The 15,545-nt window shown below is 44.1% G+C and overlaps 1 protein-coding gene across 1 annotated transcript in view; it reads right to left on the bottom strand.

Annotated features, from left to right (window-relative positions):
* The window catches only part of LOC126235427 (hematopoietically-expressed homeobox protein hhex), a 419,468-nt gene extending 411,867 nt beyond the window's left edge, over positions 1 to 7,601 (bottom strand). The window contains exon 1 of the mRNA XM_049944151.1: positions 7,382 to 7,601. Within this exon, the coding sequence (XP_049800108.1) occupies positions 7,382 to 7,601 (220 nt within the window). The remainder of the gene's footprint in view (positions 1 to 7,381) is intronic.
* Between the last annotated feature and the right edge of the window lie 7,944 nt (positions 7,602 to 15,545).

Genomic DNA, 15,545 nt, shown 5'->3' with positions numbered 1-15,545 from the left:
GTTTTAGCTTATTTCAAAAGCTGAAGATCACTTGTACGTTTAATATTTAAATCATTTCTATAATTGCAATTAAATATTGAGGTTGAGCGTGAATCTAATATGAGGTTATGTGAATTTGGATATGTTGCGAGACCATTCCCGAAAACTGTCCTGTAACAAGAACTGTGACGAAAAATAAGAGGACAATAGCTGCAAACGGCACTACAGAGTTGAATGTCGCACACATGAACACTGACAGCACCAAAACAATAGGAAATGGCTCTGAGCACTATGGGACTCAACTGCTGAGGTCATAAGTCCCCTAGAACTTAGAACTACTTAAACCTAACTAACCTAAGGACAACACAAACACCCATGCCCGAGGCAGGATTCGAACCTGCGACCGTAGCGGTCGCGCGGTTCCAGACTGTAGCGCCAGAACCGCTCGGCCACAAGCGGCCGGCAAAACAATAGGAAGAGAGACCCATAAACCGAGAGTTCTACATCTGCATCTACATGGGTACTCTGCAAATCACATTTAAGTGCCCGGCAGAGGAGTCATCGATCCACCTTCATAATAATTCTCGTTACTACAATCTCGTAAAAAAAAAAAAGAACAAACATTTCTTTCCATGCGGCTCTGATTTCCCTTATTTCATTATGATGGTCGTTTGTCCCTTTGTAGGCCGACGTAAACAAAATATTTTCGTATTCGGAGGAGAAGGAGGGTGATTGAAATTTCGTGAGAAGAATCTGCCGCAACGCAAAACGCCTTTGTTTTAATGATGTCAACCCACAATCCCGTATCATTTCACTGACACTCTCTCCACTATTTCGCGATAATACAAAACGTGCTATCCTTCTTTGAACTTCCCGATGTACTCCGTCAATCCCATCTGGTAATGATCCCATACCGCGCAGCAGTATTCTAAAAGAGGACGGACAAGCGTAGTGTAGGCTGTTTCTTTAGCAGATCTGTTACATTTTCTAAGTGTCCTGCCAATAAAATGTAGGGTTTGGTTAGCCTTCCCATAACATATTCCAGTTTAAGTTGTTCGTAAGTGTAATTCCTAGGTATTTAGTTCAATTTACTACCTTTAGATTTGTGTGATTTATCGTGCAACCGAAGTTTAACGGATTCCTTTTAGCACTTATCAGGATGACCTCACATTTTTAAGGTCGATAGACAATTTTTGCATCATACAGATATCTTTTATAAATAGTGTTGCAATTTGTTTTGATCTTCTGATGAGTTTACTGGTCGATAAGCGACATCATGGTTTACAAACAACCCAAGACGGCTGCTCAGATTGTCTCATTGTCTCATAAATCGTTTATATAGATAAGGAACAGCAAATGGCCTGTGACACTACCTTGGGGAACGCCAGAAATCAGTTCTGCTTCACTCTATGACTTTTCGTCAATTACTACGAACTGTGACCTCTCTGACAGGAAATCAAGAATCCAGTTGCATAACTGAGACGATATACCAAAGGCACGCAATTTCACTACCAGCCGGTTGTGTGGTACAGTTTCAAAAGCCTTTTTGAAATCTAGAAAGGCGGAATCAATTTGAAATACTTTGTCAGTAGCACTCAACACTTAGTGTGAGTAAAGACCTAGTTGTATTTCACAAGAACGATGTTTTCTAAATCCGTGTTGACTGTCTGTCAATAGACCGTACTTTTCGAAGTAATTCACCCAACGGTGTCAGGTTCGCTGGCGCTGAAGAGACGAGCCTATCCTTGACTCGAGGTGGTGCCGTTTAGACAAAATTTCATTCCTGCGGTTCCTGTAAAAGAGAGAAAGATATCTTGTTGATTGGTCCTAGCTGGTGTAACCTGAAAAAGAGAAACACACACTCTGTTGAGGGATTAGTAAAACTTAGTCCCTCAGCAGTCTGAGGTGTGTGTGTGTGTGTGTGTGTGTGTGTGTGTGGGGGGGGGATCTGTTATCTGTTACTCTGCGCAACGGATAAATCTGAGATGTACCCTTTACCCTGTGGCTCCTGCAAGATGCAATTTCCGCCCCCACACTACTGCAGAAGTCAGACGCTCCTAACGTTCTAAAGAGAAATGCCTGAAAAACTTTCAGCAATAAATATCTTCTGGAGTCGTCCACTGTAAGGAAATGACACAAAAATTCACAAAAATCAGGACACCGCGACGTCTTACATACCTCCCTCCTTCTGACAAAATTTTTGTCTGGGGTTTGCCAATGCCGAGGTAAACATTGACAAAGTCAGGCAAAAATTGTTCTTTTAGGTTTTCCAATAAACTTTTCTCACCCATTCTTAACAATTTTTTCTAATGATTTCTTAATAGCTATTGTTTCTATTTTTTTAATTCTACAATTTATGTTTTGTTGTTAGGCAAATATAGGCTTCACAAAGGTTGTTATTCTTTGTCATTGCCAGTACGTGTCTCTGTTTTTCTTTTTCATTTCCAAAAATTTGTTTGTACAATATTAATTTTTCTAAACTCGTATTTGTACAGTGTAGCATTTTTTAGTGAGGTTATATCGTTTCTTTAGTTAAGCTTGCGTAAACGTTCGCAAAAGCCCTGTTGTGTTACTTTGCTTTTTTTATTTAGGTATTATCTTTTTCTTTATGAGTCTTTTTTTTTAAGAATGAAGAAGAGTTTCCTCTTAATTCTATCCTCGGTATTAATATTATTACCCCAAAAAGGTGTTTTTGAATGTTACTGAAAGAAGAAAAATCCTGCACAAATCCTTTTCTAATTTTACATATAAAAGAAATAAATAGACTTTCCATGAGTGTATGACATTATGTAACTATACTAAGTTTCTTTACAAAAGGTTTAAGGTATCTATAAATTGTGGGCTTTACATACATAATAAAATGATTACTTTTACAAAAAAGGAAAAAGAAAATATTTTTACAAAAATATCATTTTCTTAACTCTACATTCGTATCTTATCAATTTTTCGTTTCGTTTTGTGCTGCGTCAGTTTCTGTGCTCGACGATGCCCACTGGAAGGCGTCGACTCATTTGTATGGGTGTCACAAATCATGAGAGAAGCACTGTAGCATGCGATGCCGGGTCTTACTTGTTGACATTGTCATTATGGAGTGGTACTTTTAACCGATGATGATGACTATGGTTTACTGCATAAACAGTGGTGTCTTGGTACTCCTTTGCTGTCACACCTGGGACGGAATGGCAGTTCAGTGATTGTAGTTGACTACTGACGATCGTCACCCAATATTGTGCTGTGACATCTTGGTACTTCACACCTGGTTCAGTATGGTGATTTGATGATGTGGTAGGGAGAACACTGTTCATTTTGCTGAATCTATTTCTAGATAATGTTAGTTGGTACTACTTAATATTCCGTTTGCCGTTCACTTGTATTTGTTTGACGACTCAAGGTTTATTTTTGGAGAGGTGGTTGTAGTAGTTGCCATGCTTCAAAGTTCATGGTGAGACGTTTGTAGCAATTTACTTTGTAGGATAGGAGAGAAAGGTATCTTGCTGTCTTCTGCCCTTCTTCATCTTGCATCTTCTGTTCTTCTCTTCTTTCTTGCATTCTTCTATTCTTCTTTGGCTAGGAATATGTGAATTTTAGTGTCGGAGTGATGTAGGGTCTGACTATCTTCCCAACTGATACTTGAGTTTGTAGGATCTTAGTAATTTTTTGTACCTTCATTGTCGTCTCGTTGTATTATGATTCTCCCCACGCTCTTCCGTTGTGTAGCAGTGTCGTGACATATGAAATGTCCATGCTGCGTGTTGTCCTCCTGAAGTCCAACCTGGTTGCAACCTGCATTTCCAGTGTGGCGTTGGTCTTCATGTTGTTATTGTCCTAAGTGCTTTATCAACATGTCTGTACCCTCTCCGTCGCTATCTCGAAGCATCTGGTGTTAAGGGAGCTGGTGATTGGTGTTGGTGGCGATGTCCCTCTGACGCGTAGAAATATTTACAATTTTTGTTTTACATATATTTGTTATTTACAAAAAAAACTCTGATTTTATATAATGCAAAAATTTTCTGATACTGGCAAAAATTATTAGATAGATATATTTCTTTATTCTAATTATGTCCTACCACTTCTTCATTCTTTTAATTGTTGTGTACCATTTATTGTTTGTGTGCATGTTGTAGTGTACTTGATACTACAAGATATTGTTAGTGTGTATTGTGTCTCTTTTTTCTTTTAATTAATGTTATTTTGTTGATTCTTAATTTATTCTTTGATTTAGTCGTTAGTATAAAATAGGGTGGACGTTAGTTTGTCTAACCTCTTCCGCATTTTTCAATTCAATCTTTACGTTTTGCAGTATTCGGTGGCCTAACTTCTACATCTGGTTTCTCTATGTTGTGTTGTTCTTGTCTCTGTGGACCATAATTTCCTCGGTAATTATTCAAGCCCCGGTCTCGCCAGTTGCTGTTTCTAACATCGTGACCTCTTTGAAAGTACCCTTGACCGTTGGCATTTTGATTCCTAAATCCATATCCGCCACTGTATGAGTGTCCATTACCGTTCCTATTTCGGTACCAATTATTCTGGTTATCGTTTCTATGCCAATTGTCTCCATTGTGCCACTGTCCTTGTCTGTTAAATTGCCTGAAATTATTGGTGTTAGCATTACGATTATTATTATTATTGGAATATTCGTTCCTAGGCCTCTCCTTTTGCTGTTCCCTTTCCTTTCTTTTTTCTTTCACTTCGTCTTCTTTAAACATAAATTCAAGTTCCCTTAAAACCTCTTTGAATTCTTCGGTATTTTCATTTTTTCCTACTGTTACCTGTTGATACTTTACCGGTAATTTCATTCTACATAGACGTATCAGCTCTCCGTTACTGTATGGTTTGTCTAGGCATTGATTCTTTTTGTCCATTGTATCAAAGAATTTTACCACGCTTTTCTCTCCTGAGTTTTCATATGGTGTCATCTGAAGTAACTCGTATTTAATTTTGTTTTGCGCCTCCTTGGACCAATATCTTTCGAGAAATGCTGTTCTGAACTGTAGGTAAGACGTACAGGTAGCCGCGATCTTTTGCATCACGTTTGCTACTGTCCCTGACATGTGTGGGCAAATGAAATCAAGTTTGTGAGCTACGCGCCAGTGGTTTGGTAAGCCTACTTGAAACTGGTAGATGAATGTGCGTGCATGCAAGCTACCGCCTTCTTCCTTGAAATGTTGAAATTTTCTAACTGTAAGGAAGTGGTCTGTATCATATCTACTCATAAATCCGGTTTGTGGCTGATTCATAGACTCAAATAATCTGCCATTGCTTGTGTCGTCGTGTTTATTCTCTGGTAATCTACTGCCTGTCTGCCTATTCTCAATTTCCTGACTAATATCCGCGTCATATCGTATCATTGGTGAACAAAAGTGTTGTTCGTGTGTTTCTACTCTCGTCGTTCGTGGTATAGTACCTGTGCCGTTATTATGTTGTGTCATTGGATTTACTGGTTCAGTTGCCTGTCTTTCGATTGGTATCGGCTGAATGTACGAGGCCTGTTCAGAAAGTAAGCTGCGATTGATTGCCAAATTGAAACCACAGTGAACATCAGAAATGTTTTACTTGTAACAATTAGCTACACCTTTCAGCTACTTCTCTACGTAGTCGCCGTTCTGACTTAGACTTTTGTCATAGCGTTGTACCAACTTTTCAATAGCCTCATCATAGAAGGCAGCCGCCAGTGCTTTCCGCCAATTCTCCACGCTGGCCTACACCTCGTTGTCTGTGTCAAAATGTTGTCTTCAAAGACAGCGGTTCATGTGACCAGAGATGAAACTCAGGGGGAGACAATTGCGGACTGTATTGTGGGTAATCTCACATTTCCATTTGAAAACGATGCAGGAGCATCTTCATTGCCCCTGCAGAATGCGGCTGAGAATTGTCTTGAAGAAGAAACAGCACGACAGTTATGTAATGTTAGCTGCATAGCTTCAGGCGAAATTTCTCACCAGGCCCTCGTACTTGGCGGCAGACACTATTTTCTAGACATCTTTACGCACTCACTGCGAGCTCAGAAATGAGAAGAGCGACGTGATGCTAACTGGGGTTATACTAGAGACACTACCCAACACATCTGTGCAAAGCTTTATCGGATTTTCATAGTCGTTTCCATTTCGCGACCGATCGGAGCTTACTTTATGAACGCCCCTCGTATGTGTTCCGTTTTTCTGGGTACTGTGCCTGGTCTTGTGACATGTCATGTATTACTTTAATCGGGGTTTTCTGTTTCGATTTCTGCGCAAGTGTTACGTCTAGCCCTGGTTCTACTTGAACTTTCTTAGATGGCGCGCGTTCGTGTACTGAATTAATGCTTGGCGAGTCAGTTGTTTCGCTACAGGTGTAATCGGTCTCGATCTTTTCTTCGATAGTTTGTATCAACTCTGTTCGAAGCTTTCAAACTGATCTTTGTTTTTAAGTTCTATTTTATTAATCAGCTGATCATATTTTTTCAGTGCAACCTTTGCGACCTTGCTTTGAATTGCTTCTTCTTCCGAAATTTGTATTGCTGTTCGAGTGGCTTTTTTCGTAAAACGTTCCACCTTTTTGTCCAATTGGACCTTGTCCACGTGAGTGCGTAATTGCTGCTGACCTTGTGTTAGTACCTGAATTCTTTCTCTAGATTCTTTCGCTTCTTTGTTTATCTGAGTGATCTGACTATCAATTCTGGCGATCCCTTCTTCCATCTGGATTTTAACCTGTTGGATCTGTATCTTAATAGCCTGATTGTCCTGTTTCAATTCTTGATTATGCTGTTTCAATTCCTGATACTGTTTTGTCATCTGTGTATTAACATCCTGATTCTGTTTCGTTATCTGTGTATTAATATCCTGATTCTGTTTCGTCATACTAGCGTTCATTTTTTGTAACATCTCCATGATCGCGTCCTGTCCTGTAACACTACCTTCTGCTGAACTATGTATTCTCGATCTATTGTTTTCCACTCGGCCAGTTACGTCTTTTACTGGGCTATGCTGTGGCGTTTCTAAGTTTGATAACTGCAATAATCCGTGCTGTCTGTGTTGAGGACTAGTGGCGTTTGTCATTGAACCATTACGTGGCGCAAACAACTCCGTATTCTGCCTTCTCTGTTGTGTATGTCTTGTGTTTGCAGGTACAGTTGCGTCTGTTACGGAACCTTTTCGTGGCGCTCGTAACTCCGCAAAATTCTGTCTCTGCTGTTGGGGCATATTTAGAATGTGTACGATAGGTTCGACGTATTCTAAATGTTCCCCCTCTTCCTCACTGTCTACTTCTCTTTGAACGTTAGCTAACTGCCGGTTCATTGACTGTATTGACGCGTATTCTGTCCCTGAATATGTGGCAAACAAACGCGTTTCCTGTGCTCGTTTCGCTTCTAATCTTTGCCATTTCCTACGTGGGCTGTCTATTTCTGGCTCAGAATGTGCCCTACCTGGAATTTCATATTCTGGAAATTCGATGTTCTCATCCCTTCGATTCCCATCTGTTTGATCTGTCTCAATTTTATTCCAGTCTAACTGAGCCTGCTGATTCTGCAGCTCCCCGACTGTCCTATTCTCTGATTCCCCGTCTGTCCCATTTTCAGGTTCATCTTCTGTCCTATTTTCAATAAGCTCGTTTACTTGCTGTCTATCTGACTGATTCTCCCTCATCTTGTCTACTTGCTGTCTCTCACATAACCTTTTGGCTTGTGCTCTCGTTAACATGGAAATTCTTTCAACACACCACAACCCTATCTACAAAACTGTACGACCGTTTACCAGTTGGTTGAACCAACAACAACAACAACAACAACAACGTCGTGACTTCTCGGCTAATGTTCTGTCTCCTCTGCTACAGTCTCCAATCTCCACCTGTGCGCTTGCAGAGGGAGAAAAATGTTATTTCTTAATTCTAACTTATATGATGCTGCGTCACCCTGCGTCTCTGCGTCACTCTGCCTCTGTACCTATCACCTGAAAATCCTATGCCCTAACAGTTACACAAAAATCGTAAAAAATGCAAAATTTTCAAACTCAATAACACACGCCCTATTTCCTACCATTCTGCTTTCTTCAGTACCTGTATCTATTCTGATCCCAATCTTTGCAAATAGCTATTTAATACATGAAAGAAAGTTCTTCAAAGTGCTACTGCTGCGACCTGCCATACCTAACTATCCTGACACTTTCCTATCCTGGTAGTTTACCTATTTTACCTATACTGGCAGGGTCGCCATTTTCTGTGGTGAATGGGGTTAATCTATTATTCTGCTATTCTGTTATTCTGCGCAACAGATTAATCTGAGATGTACTCTTTACCCTGTGGCTCCTGGAAGATGCAATTTCCATCTCCACACTACTACAGAATTCAGACAGACGCTCCTAACGTTCTAAAGAGAATGCCTGAAGAACGTTCAGCAATAAATATCCTCTGGAGTCGTCCGCTGTAAGGAAATGACACAAAAATTCACAAAATTTCTTACGGAACTAGTGGGATACTTGGGTACTGGAGTAGTGCTATTTAGTGTAAGAAAAACATGGAACTAACGAAATTTATTATTTATTTTGCAAAAATTCTGAGAAATCACAATGACACCTTTAGTTATGAATTGAAGAAGTTATATCCTCGTTCTTTTCGGAATGTGAAGCTACCTTTCAAGGATAGACTCGCTAATGAAATTTCTACACAAAGTTTAAGATGGTAGTTAACTTGGCAGAATGGCTGAGAGGCACGCCTACTCAGCTTGAATAATTGTCCTTTAGAATGTTGCTAGATACAATCGAGGCTGTCGTGTGTGAAATGCAGTGAAGTGTACTGTTGTGGAGGAAATATGGGACTCGCAATAGTTGTAGCACACAGCGATGCCACTCAAAATTCGATCGGAGGCGTTTAACTATAACTCTGTCCGTTCACACCGCACAATAAGTGTGTCGGCCAACACAGTGAACAACGCTTAATCGCAAGGACTCAATATTGAGTCGCCCTTGATCCCAGTGAAGTACTGAGGAGAGACTTGTTCCTCGTTCTCTCGAGTACACGTACGAGCGCGCACGCTCTTGTTACGTGTTCTCGCTCCAAGAGCGACAGCGGAACGGCCCCTCTCCACGCCAGACGTGAAGGAGTATGTCTTTCGGTCTCTTCCATTATTCCTTCAGCTCAAGGCGTCAGAAATATCGTCTGCCAATCAGCATTGATCTTCTAAAACGGGAGAATGACGTTTCGTTTAAGGCGACCAATCCGGAAATCTGTAGTATCGGTGTTTGGCGTTTGCTGTTTCCCTGTGAAAATCTCTGAAACTGCGTGCTATGTGTAAAGAATGCGTAGGCTGGCCGCTCCCACACAATGTAGCGGAATTTGCTTCTAAGCCAAACACGGGGTTGTTCCCCCCTTTCCACTCAGGCCCACGCTGTCTGCTACAGGCGGTCACCAGCCGACATGGGCTGGGTCGTCCTCTGAAGGGCCTGGCGTCCCGCTGTGTGGCCTCTCTCCCAAACTAAAAGCCTCTGTGAGCGTCGTGTCTGGAATGTATGTGTCCACACCAGCCTCGAGTATTTCAACCACGGTGCGCTCACTTGTCAATTGCATATCGTTTACATGAATTCATACAACATTGACTTTATCTTGTCGAGTTTGGGTTCGAATGAAGCGTCTTTATGTGCGGAATATGATTGTGAGGTCGGAATATGTAAGCAATGAAGGTCAGGAGACCGCGACGTCTTACAGCAGGACAGCCAACGCGTGGTTGGCCTGTGATGAGGTTGTTGGCCCAGTCCACGGATGAGCCGGTTGCGGGAGCGTCCCATCTTCTCGTAGAACTTCCTGGCGATGGCGCGAAACCTGTCTCGGAAAGGCAGGATCACGGTGTCCTCGTGGAGTTGGCGCGTCGAGAAGCGCCTCTGAAGATGCATAGCAGTCTTCAGGGCGCGGTAATGTATCTGCTGCAGAGTAACAATGTGAGCATCTGCGGCTTTCCCCCAGACCACGGCCACATACTCTAACACTGGGCGAACCAATGTTAGGAAAAGCGTGACGCCGTGTTGAGGTGGCAATTACGACTGCGGGTTTAGCAGCGGATACAGGGCGCGAAGGCGTCCTATTGCTCTCCCTTTCACATCACGGATGTGATGCTTCCAGGTGAGCCTGCGGTCTAGCGTAACCCCTAGGTATTTCGCCGTCCCACTCCATGGGATAGGTTCACCCAGGATTTCGACCGGCGTAAGCCCTGGCGGCAGAAGTCTTCAAGTGAAGAGGACTGCCCGGCTCTTTGTTGCCCATGAGCCCAAGGCGTCGCACCCGCGTTTCTCAGCACTTGGGCGTTCATGCTGCGAGTGAACAGGGCTGTATCATCAGCATACAGCGCCAATTCGACTCCTGCCACTTTCGGCGCGTCGGCAGTGTACAGGGAGTACAGCGAGGGGCCGAGATCCGACCCCTGCGGCACCCCTGCACGTATCTGGCGGTCTGTGGACGTACCGTCGTCAGCCCTCACGTGGAAGGTTCATTCAGACAGGTACGGCCGCAGCAGCGTCATGTGGGACGTCGGTATTCCTTGTTCAAAAAGTTTGAAATCGAGGCCGTCGTGCCACACCGAGTCAAACGCTCGGGAGACGTCGAGGAACACTGCCCCAAAGAATTCCCTTGTTTCCAGTGCCTTCATCGCCGGTTCTACCACCCGCAAGAGCTGGTGGGAAGTGGCTTGTTCTTCTCGGAACCCGAACTGCTCGTCCGGGATGATGCCCTCCTGGGTGACGTGTCGCATCAGTCTTCTCGCGTACAGCCTCTCGAAAACTTTCGAGAGGGAGGGGAGCAGGCTGATGGGTCGGTAGCTGGATGCCTGGCGTGGGTCCTTGCCGGGTTTCAGAATGGCCACCACCTCCGCGTGTTTCCACGCGGAGGGGTAGACACCTGATCGGAGAATCTCGTTGAAAATATCGCAAGTTGCCGGTGTAATCCCGGCTGAAGGTTCTTCAGCAGGAGGTTTGTGACGCCTTCGCTGCCTCCAGCCTTCTTAGGGTTCAGCGAGTGAAGCTGCACAGCAACGTCTTCCTCCGTTATCGGCTCGATAACGTCGCCTTTCTCCCTTGCGGCGCGGAAGGTTGGTAGTTGCTTGTGGACCCGTCGTATGTGATCGACGTCGATGACGTCTGCCACCGGTGTGAAGTTCGCTGCGAATGCGTCAGCCAGAACGCTGGCTTTCGCGTCCGAATCGCTGGCGGTCGTTCCCGAGCTGTAATGGCGGTATTCGCTAACGCCGTCGTAGGAAGGATTTTACAACCCTCCATGCACTGACATCCTCAGTATTGAGGGTAGATACAAGGTCTTCCCATTCCTGGTTCCGGTGTTGCTCTACTGCTGCCTTAATTTCCCGTCTCATGCGGATTAAGCGGCGCTTCTTCTCTGGTTGGCGAGTGAGCTGCCATTCACGAAACAGTCGGTTGTTCTCGGTGATCCCGTCCAGGATAGGGCGCGGTAGCTGTCGCGAGAAGTCTCGTGGTCCTCGGCGACGTCTCGGCGTGGCTTCCTCCGCTGCTCGGAGTATTCTTCGGGTGAAGAATGCTAGGGCGGCGTCTGCCCCTACCACAGCGGGGTTTGGCGCGTCCTCGAGCAGTTCGAGGGCTTTCGTCTGAAAGCGCTCGGCGTCGAGCCTGCGATAGCTCGGACGGCTGTCTGGAAGAGAAGCTCCGGCCACGTCGAGGCCAAAACTGACCGGTACGTGGTCGGAGGAGAGGACGTTATGCGTCTCGGCGGTCGCGAAGTGCCCGATTTCCTCCAGAAGAGCAATATCGAGCACGTCCGGTTGTCCCCGAGCTGGGAAGATCGTGGGGTCAAACGGCCCCACGGTGATAGCCCCGTTGCGGTGAACAACGCGGGAGAGGCGGCGCCCGCTGCGGCTAACAGATCGCGAGTTCCATTCGGTGTGTTTCGCATTGAAATCCCCGGCAATGAAAGCTCGCCCCTCCAGCGACAGCAGGACGTCGAAGGCGGCTTCGTCTAGCGGTCTGCCAGGCTGCCGGTACACCGACACGAAAAGAATCTTTCCGGCGGTGGTGTTGACTGCCACTCCTGTGGCCTCCAGCGCGTTGAGCGCCGGCAGTTGAACCCGGTGGTGGCGCAGTGACTTCTTCACGTAGATGTCAGTGCCGCCCCCGTGGGTGGCTCTGTCATCTCGGTGCTGACTTGGAAGCCACTATCCTGGATGACCAGGTTATCACTGACCCGTATGTCCACTGCTTCTTTAATAATAAGAGTCCCAGAAACCTTTCGCTGTACACAGCCTCTTGGTTTCTTCAAATTGAAACATGTGTTCTTCACGGGGGCTGTGCTCCGCTACCGCGGATTTTTCTTTTTGTCCGCGGCGAACGTTTCACACATGTTCAGAGATGCATTGTGTTACGCAACGCTTTGTCTGTCCAATATATTTTTCCCACATTCACAGGAAATCCTATAGACACCCGGTGTTCTTAGAGTCAAGTTGTCCTTCATTGAGCCCAGCATATTTATGATTTTTGCTGGAGGATGGAAGATGGTTTTTATCTTGTCCTTTTCCATTATCTTGGAAATCTTGGCCGTGGGCGGCCCTGCGTACGGGAGGAACTCCAGACCTTTGCGACAAGGACAGCTTATCAGATTCAGCACCTGAAGAAAACATTCCAGAAGAATGGATACACCGAAACGCAGATTAGACGCGCTCTCAAGATGAACAGGAAGAAGAAGATGAAGGAGGACCTTCAGGAAGAAGAGAACAACATAGGTCTGGCATTCCTCCAGTACGAAGGGCCTCCCACGGCGAAGACAACGCATTGACTCGGCTGTCAACCCGAGAAGATTTTACCATCCATAGTACTGTTCTACTTTCCTGTTATATGTTAAAACCAACTGTGAACAATAGAAACAACACAGCACAGCTATATATACACATTTTATTTAAAATTATATGGAATGGGAAATAATATAATTAAATATGTAGGAGAAACAAATTGTCCAATGGTATAAATGCCTTGATATCGTAGTTAAAACTGACTGCAAGAAAGATAAATAAACCGCACATTTTCACAGCACAGCATTTTTTCCTCACAGTCTGTTTTTACAGAAAACCAGTACACTGTTGTTTAAAAACACACAGGGTGGCACAAAAATACGTCAACGTTTGAAAATGCAGTAATTCATGGAATAATGTAGGTATAGAGGGAAATCTTGACACATATGCGTGCAATACTTGGGGTTTTATTGAAACTAAAAACGAGTGCAGAAACTAGCCAACGGATGCCGCTGGGCAGGAACACGTCAGCGACGCCGCATGAGAATCGTGTATAAAATTGACTGTAGGGAGCAGTCAGATACGCCAGCAATCGTGAATGCTGACTTTAGCAGAACAGGCATTGTTAGTGGAGCTTTACGATCAGAATCGAGAATCCACCGCTGAAATATATCGTGCTGAACCGTCAGTTCTGTTATGTTTTGGTCTGCCAGGTCCCCAGACTTCAATTGTGTGATTGTTGGTTGTCGAGTTAACTGAAGTCGCAAGTCTACGTGTTCTTCCGACCTCATTAGGGATGCTGTACAGCGCTGTTCAAAACGATGACCCTCTACAACAGGTACTTTGATGACTGACGGCCGACTTGTTGAGAATTTCTTATAAAAAAATCGTCTTCGTTAAAAACCACTTGTTATGCTAATTGTTGCTTTTTTATCAAATGAAGCTCAATATGTTGGCCATTTTACGCACTTTTTTTGGTTTCAATAAAACTCCACGTCATTTCAAGCACGTGTGTCAGTTTTTGGACTTTTGCCTATGTCCGTCTTAATGTTTATTAGAGTACCCTGCAAAAATTTGAACTCGCTCGGTAAAGAATTCCCGAGATTTCTACTAATAACGTTTCTTCTCTACAGATTGTATACTAGGGGTAGAACTTAAATAGTGGCAACTATTTCTTCACAACCGATACAAATGGTTCAAATGGCTCTGAGCACTATGGGACTTAACATCTGAGGCCATCTGTTCCCTAGTACTTAGAACTACTTAAACCTAACTAGCCTAAGGACATCACACACATCCATGCCCGAGGCAGGATTCGAACCTGCCTCCGTAGCAGTCGCGCGGGTCCGGACTGCAGCGCCTAGAACCGCTCGGCCACAGCGGCCGGCACAACCGATACAAAAGAGTTACAAGTTCGCACTTGTTACTGTACTTCAAAGCAGTCAGCAGCGTTGTGTAGAACCCGTTGCCAGCGATGTGGAGGACGTAGTATACCCTTAGCAGAGCCTGTTCTGTCGATGGTGCGAATGGAGCGGTGTATTGCCTGTCGAATCTCTGGAACAGTTCTGAAGCGAATGCCACGAAGCCAAAACTGAAACGCCAGCCCAACGAATGGATTAGTGGAGTCTCAAGTGTGAAGTGCCTGCTGAGAGATTCCGCCTGATTTGATGCAGCCCACATAACATAACTGTCATGCCTGATTCATGACAGGTTCTCAGCCACGCTCTGATTTACAGCTCTTCGCTCACATGAACCACTGGCTATGAGAAGAGCATTTTGGCACAGACAACGAGCTGCAGACCATCGAAGGGAATCGGTGGAAAGCACTGGGCATTGGTACGTTGGTACCACTCTATGACAAATCTCTAAGTCGGAGCGGCGATTAGATAAAGAAGTAGCTGAAAGGTGTAGCTGTACGTTGCCAATAAACTTTTTGATTTTCACTGTGGTTACCATGTATCTACGGCTCGGAGGTTGAAGAAAAATAACCCTTGTACGTACTTTCAGCTAGCACCGTATAAAAGTAATAGTACATCTGACCGTTACAACAAGTATATTTTTACAGTTGCAGGTAATACAAATGCTGCTTATTGTATATGCAGTCTATAGTCTTAAAAAGACGATAATTATTTTCTTACACCGTTAATCGTCCGTGTAGCCCTGGAAATCTTTAACAAATAATCTTGTGGGGATGTCCATTACAGTAGGATATACCTTGTGTCACTTGATAGGAGAGTCAAAACAGGTAGTAACCCATGACGTCATCTCAAGTCGAGATTTTGTTGCTGTGGAATCTTTGTTGAGTGATTGACACAGTTATTTATGAAGTAAGAATTTAATTAAGTACAATATGTTTTAGGATCAATAGGTAATGAGTCTTTATGAGATGGATATAAATGTGTTTTGACATAGCAGATCACAATGCTGCGTTATGCGAGATATTTTTTTTTTTCTCTTTGAGGAAGATGATACCTTCTGACTCGCTCGAGTGCGCGGAGAAGTCTTAATCGAGTGCGGGTCCTCTGTAATTTTTATGGATGGACATAGAACTGATAATTCACAAGGCGGAGTTGTTTAGAAAATATTCTAGGGAACCCCTGCCAAACTTTGTTACAAACAAATCGCGCGCAGACTTTGAAATATCGGCGCGAAGTTTGAGATACGCGGTAGTCCATCGCGCGTTATAGTCGCGTGAAGGATTAAGTGAGACTGACCGTCATTTATTGACATTAACTTAATAATAATTATCAAAGAATTCTCGGAAGGGATAGTAAGTATTCTTGATGCTTAAAGCATGTATGAGTTGATTTACTGTTTGAATACGACAGATATTAATCACGGAATAGTCAGCTAGTTG

This window comes from Schistocerca nitens, chromosome 2 (assembly GCF_023898315.1).
Source record: "Schistocerca nitens isolate TAMUIC-IGC-003100 chromosome 2, iqSchNite1.1, whole genome shotgun sequence".
Taxonomy (NCBI): domain Eukaryota; kingdom Metazoa; phylum Arthropoda; class Insecta; order Orthoptera; family Acrididae; genus Schistocerca; species Schistocerca nitens.
This window is presented reverse-complemented; position numbering and strand designations above follow the sequence as displayed.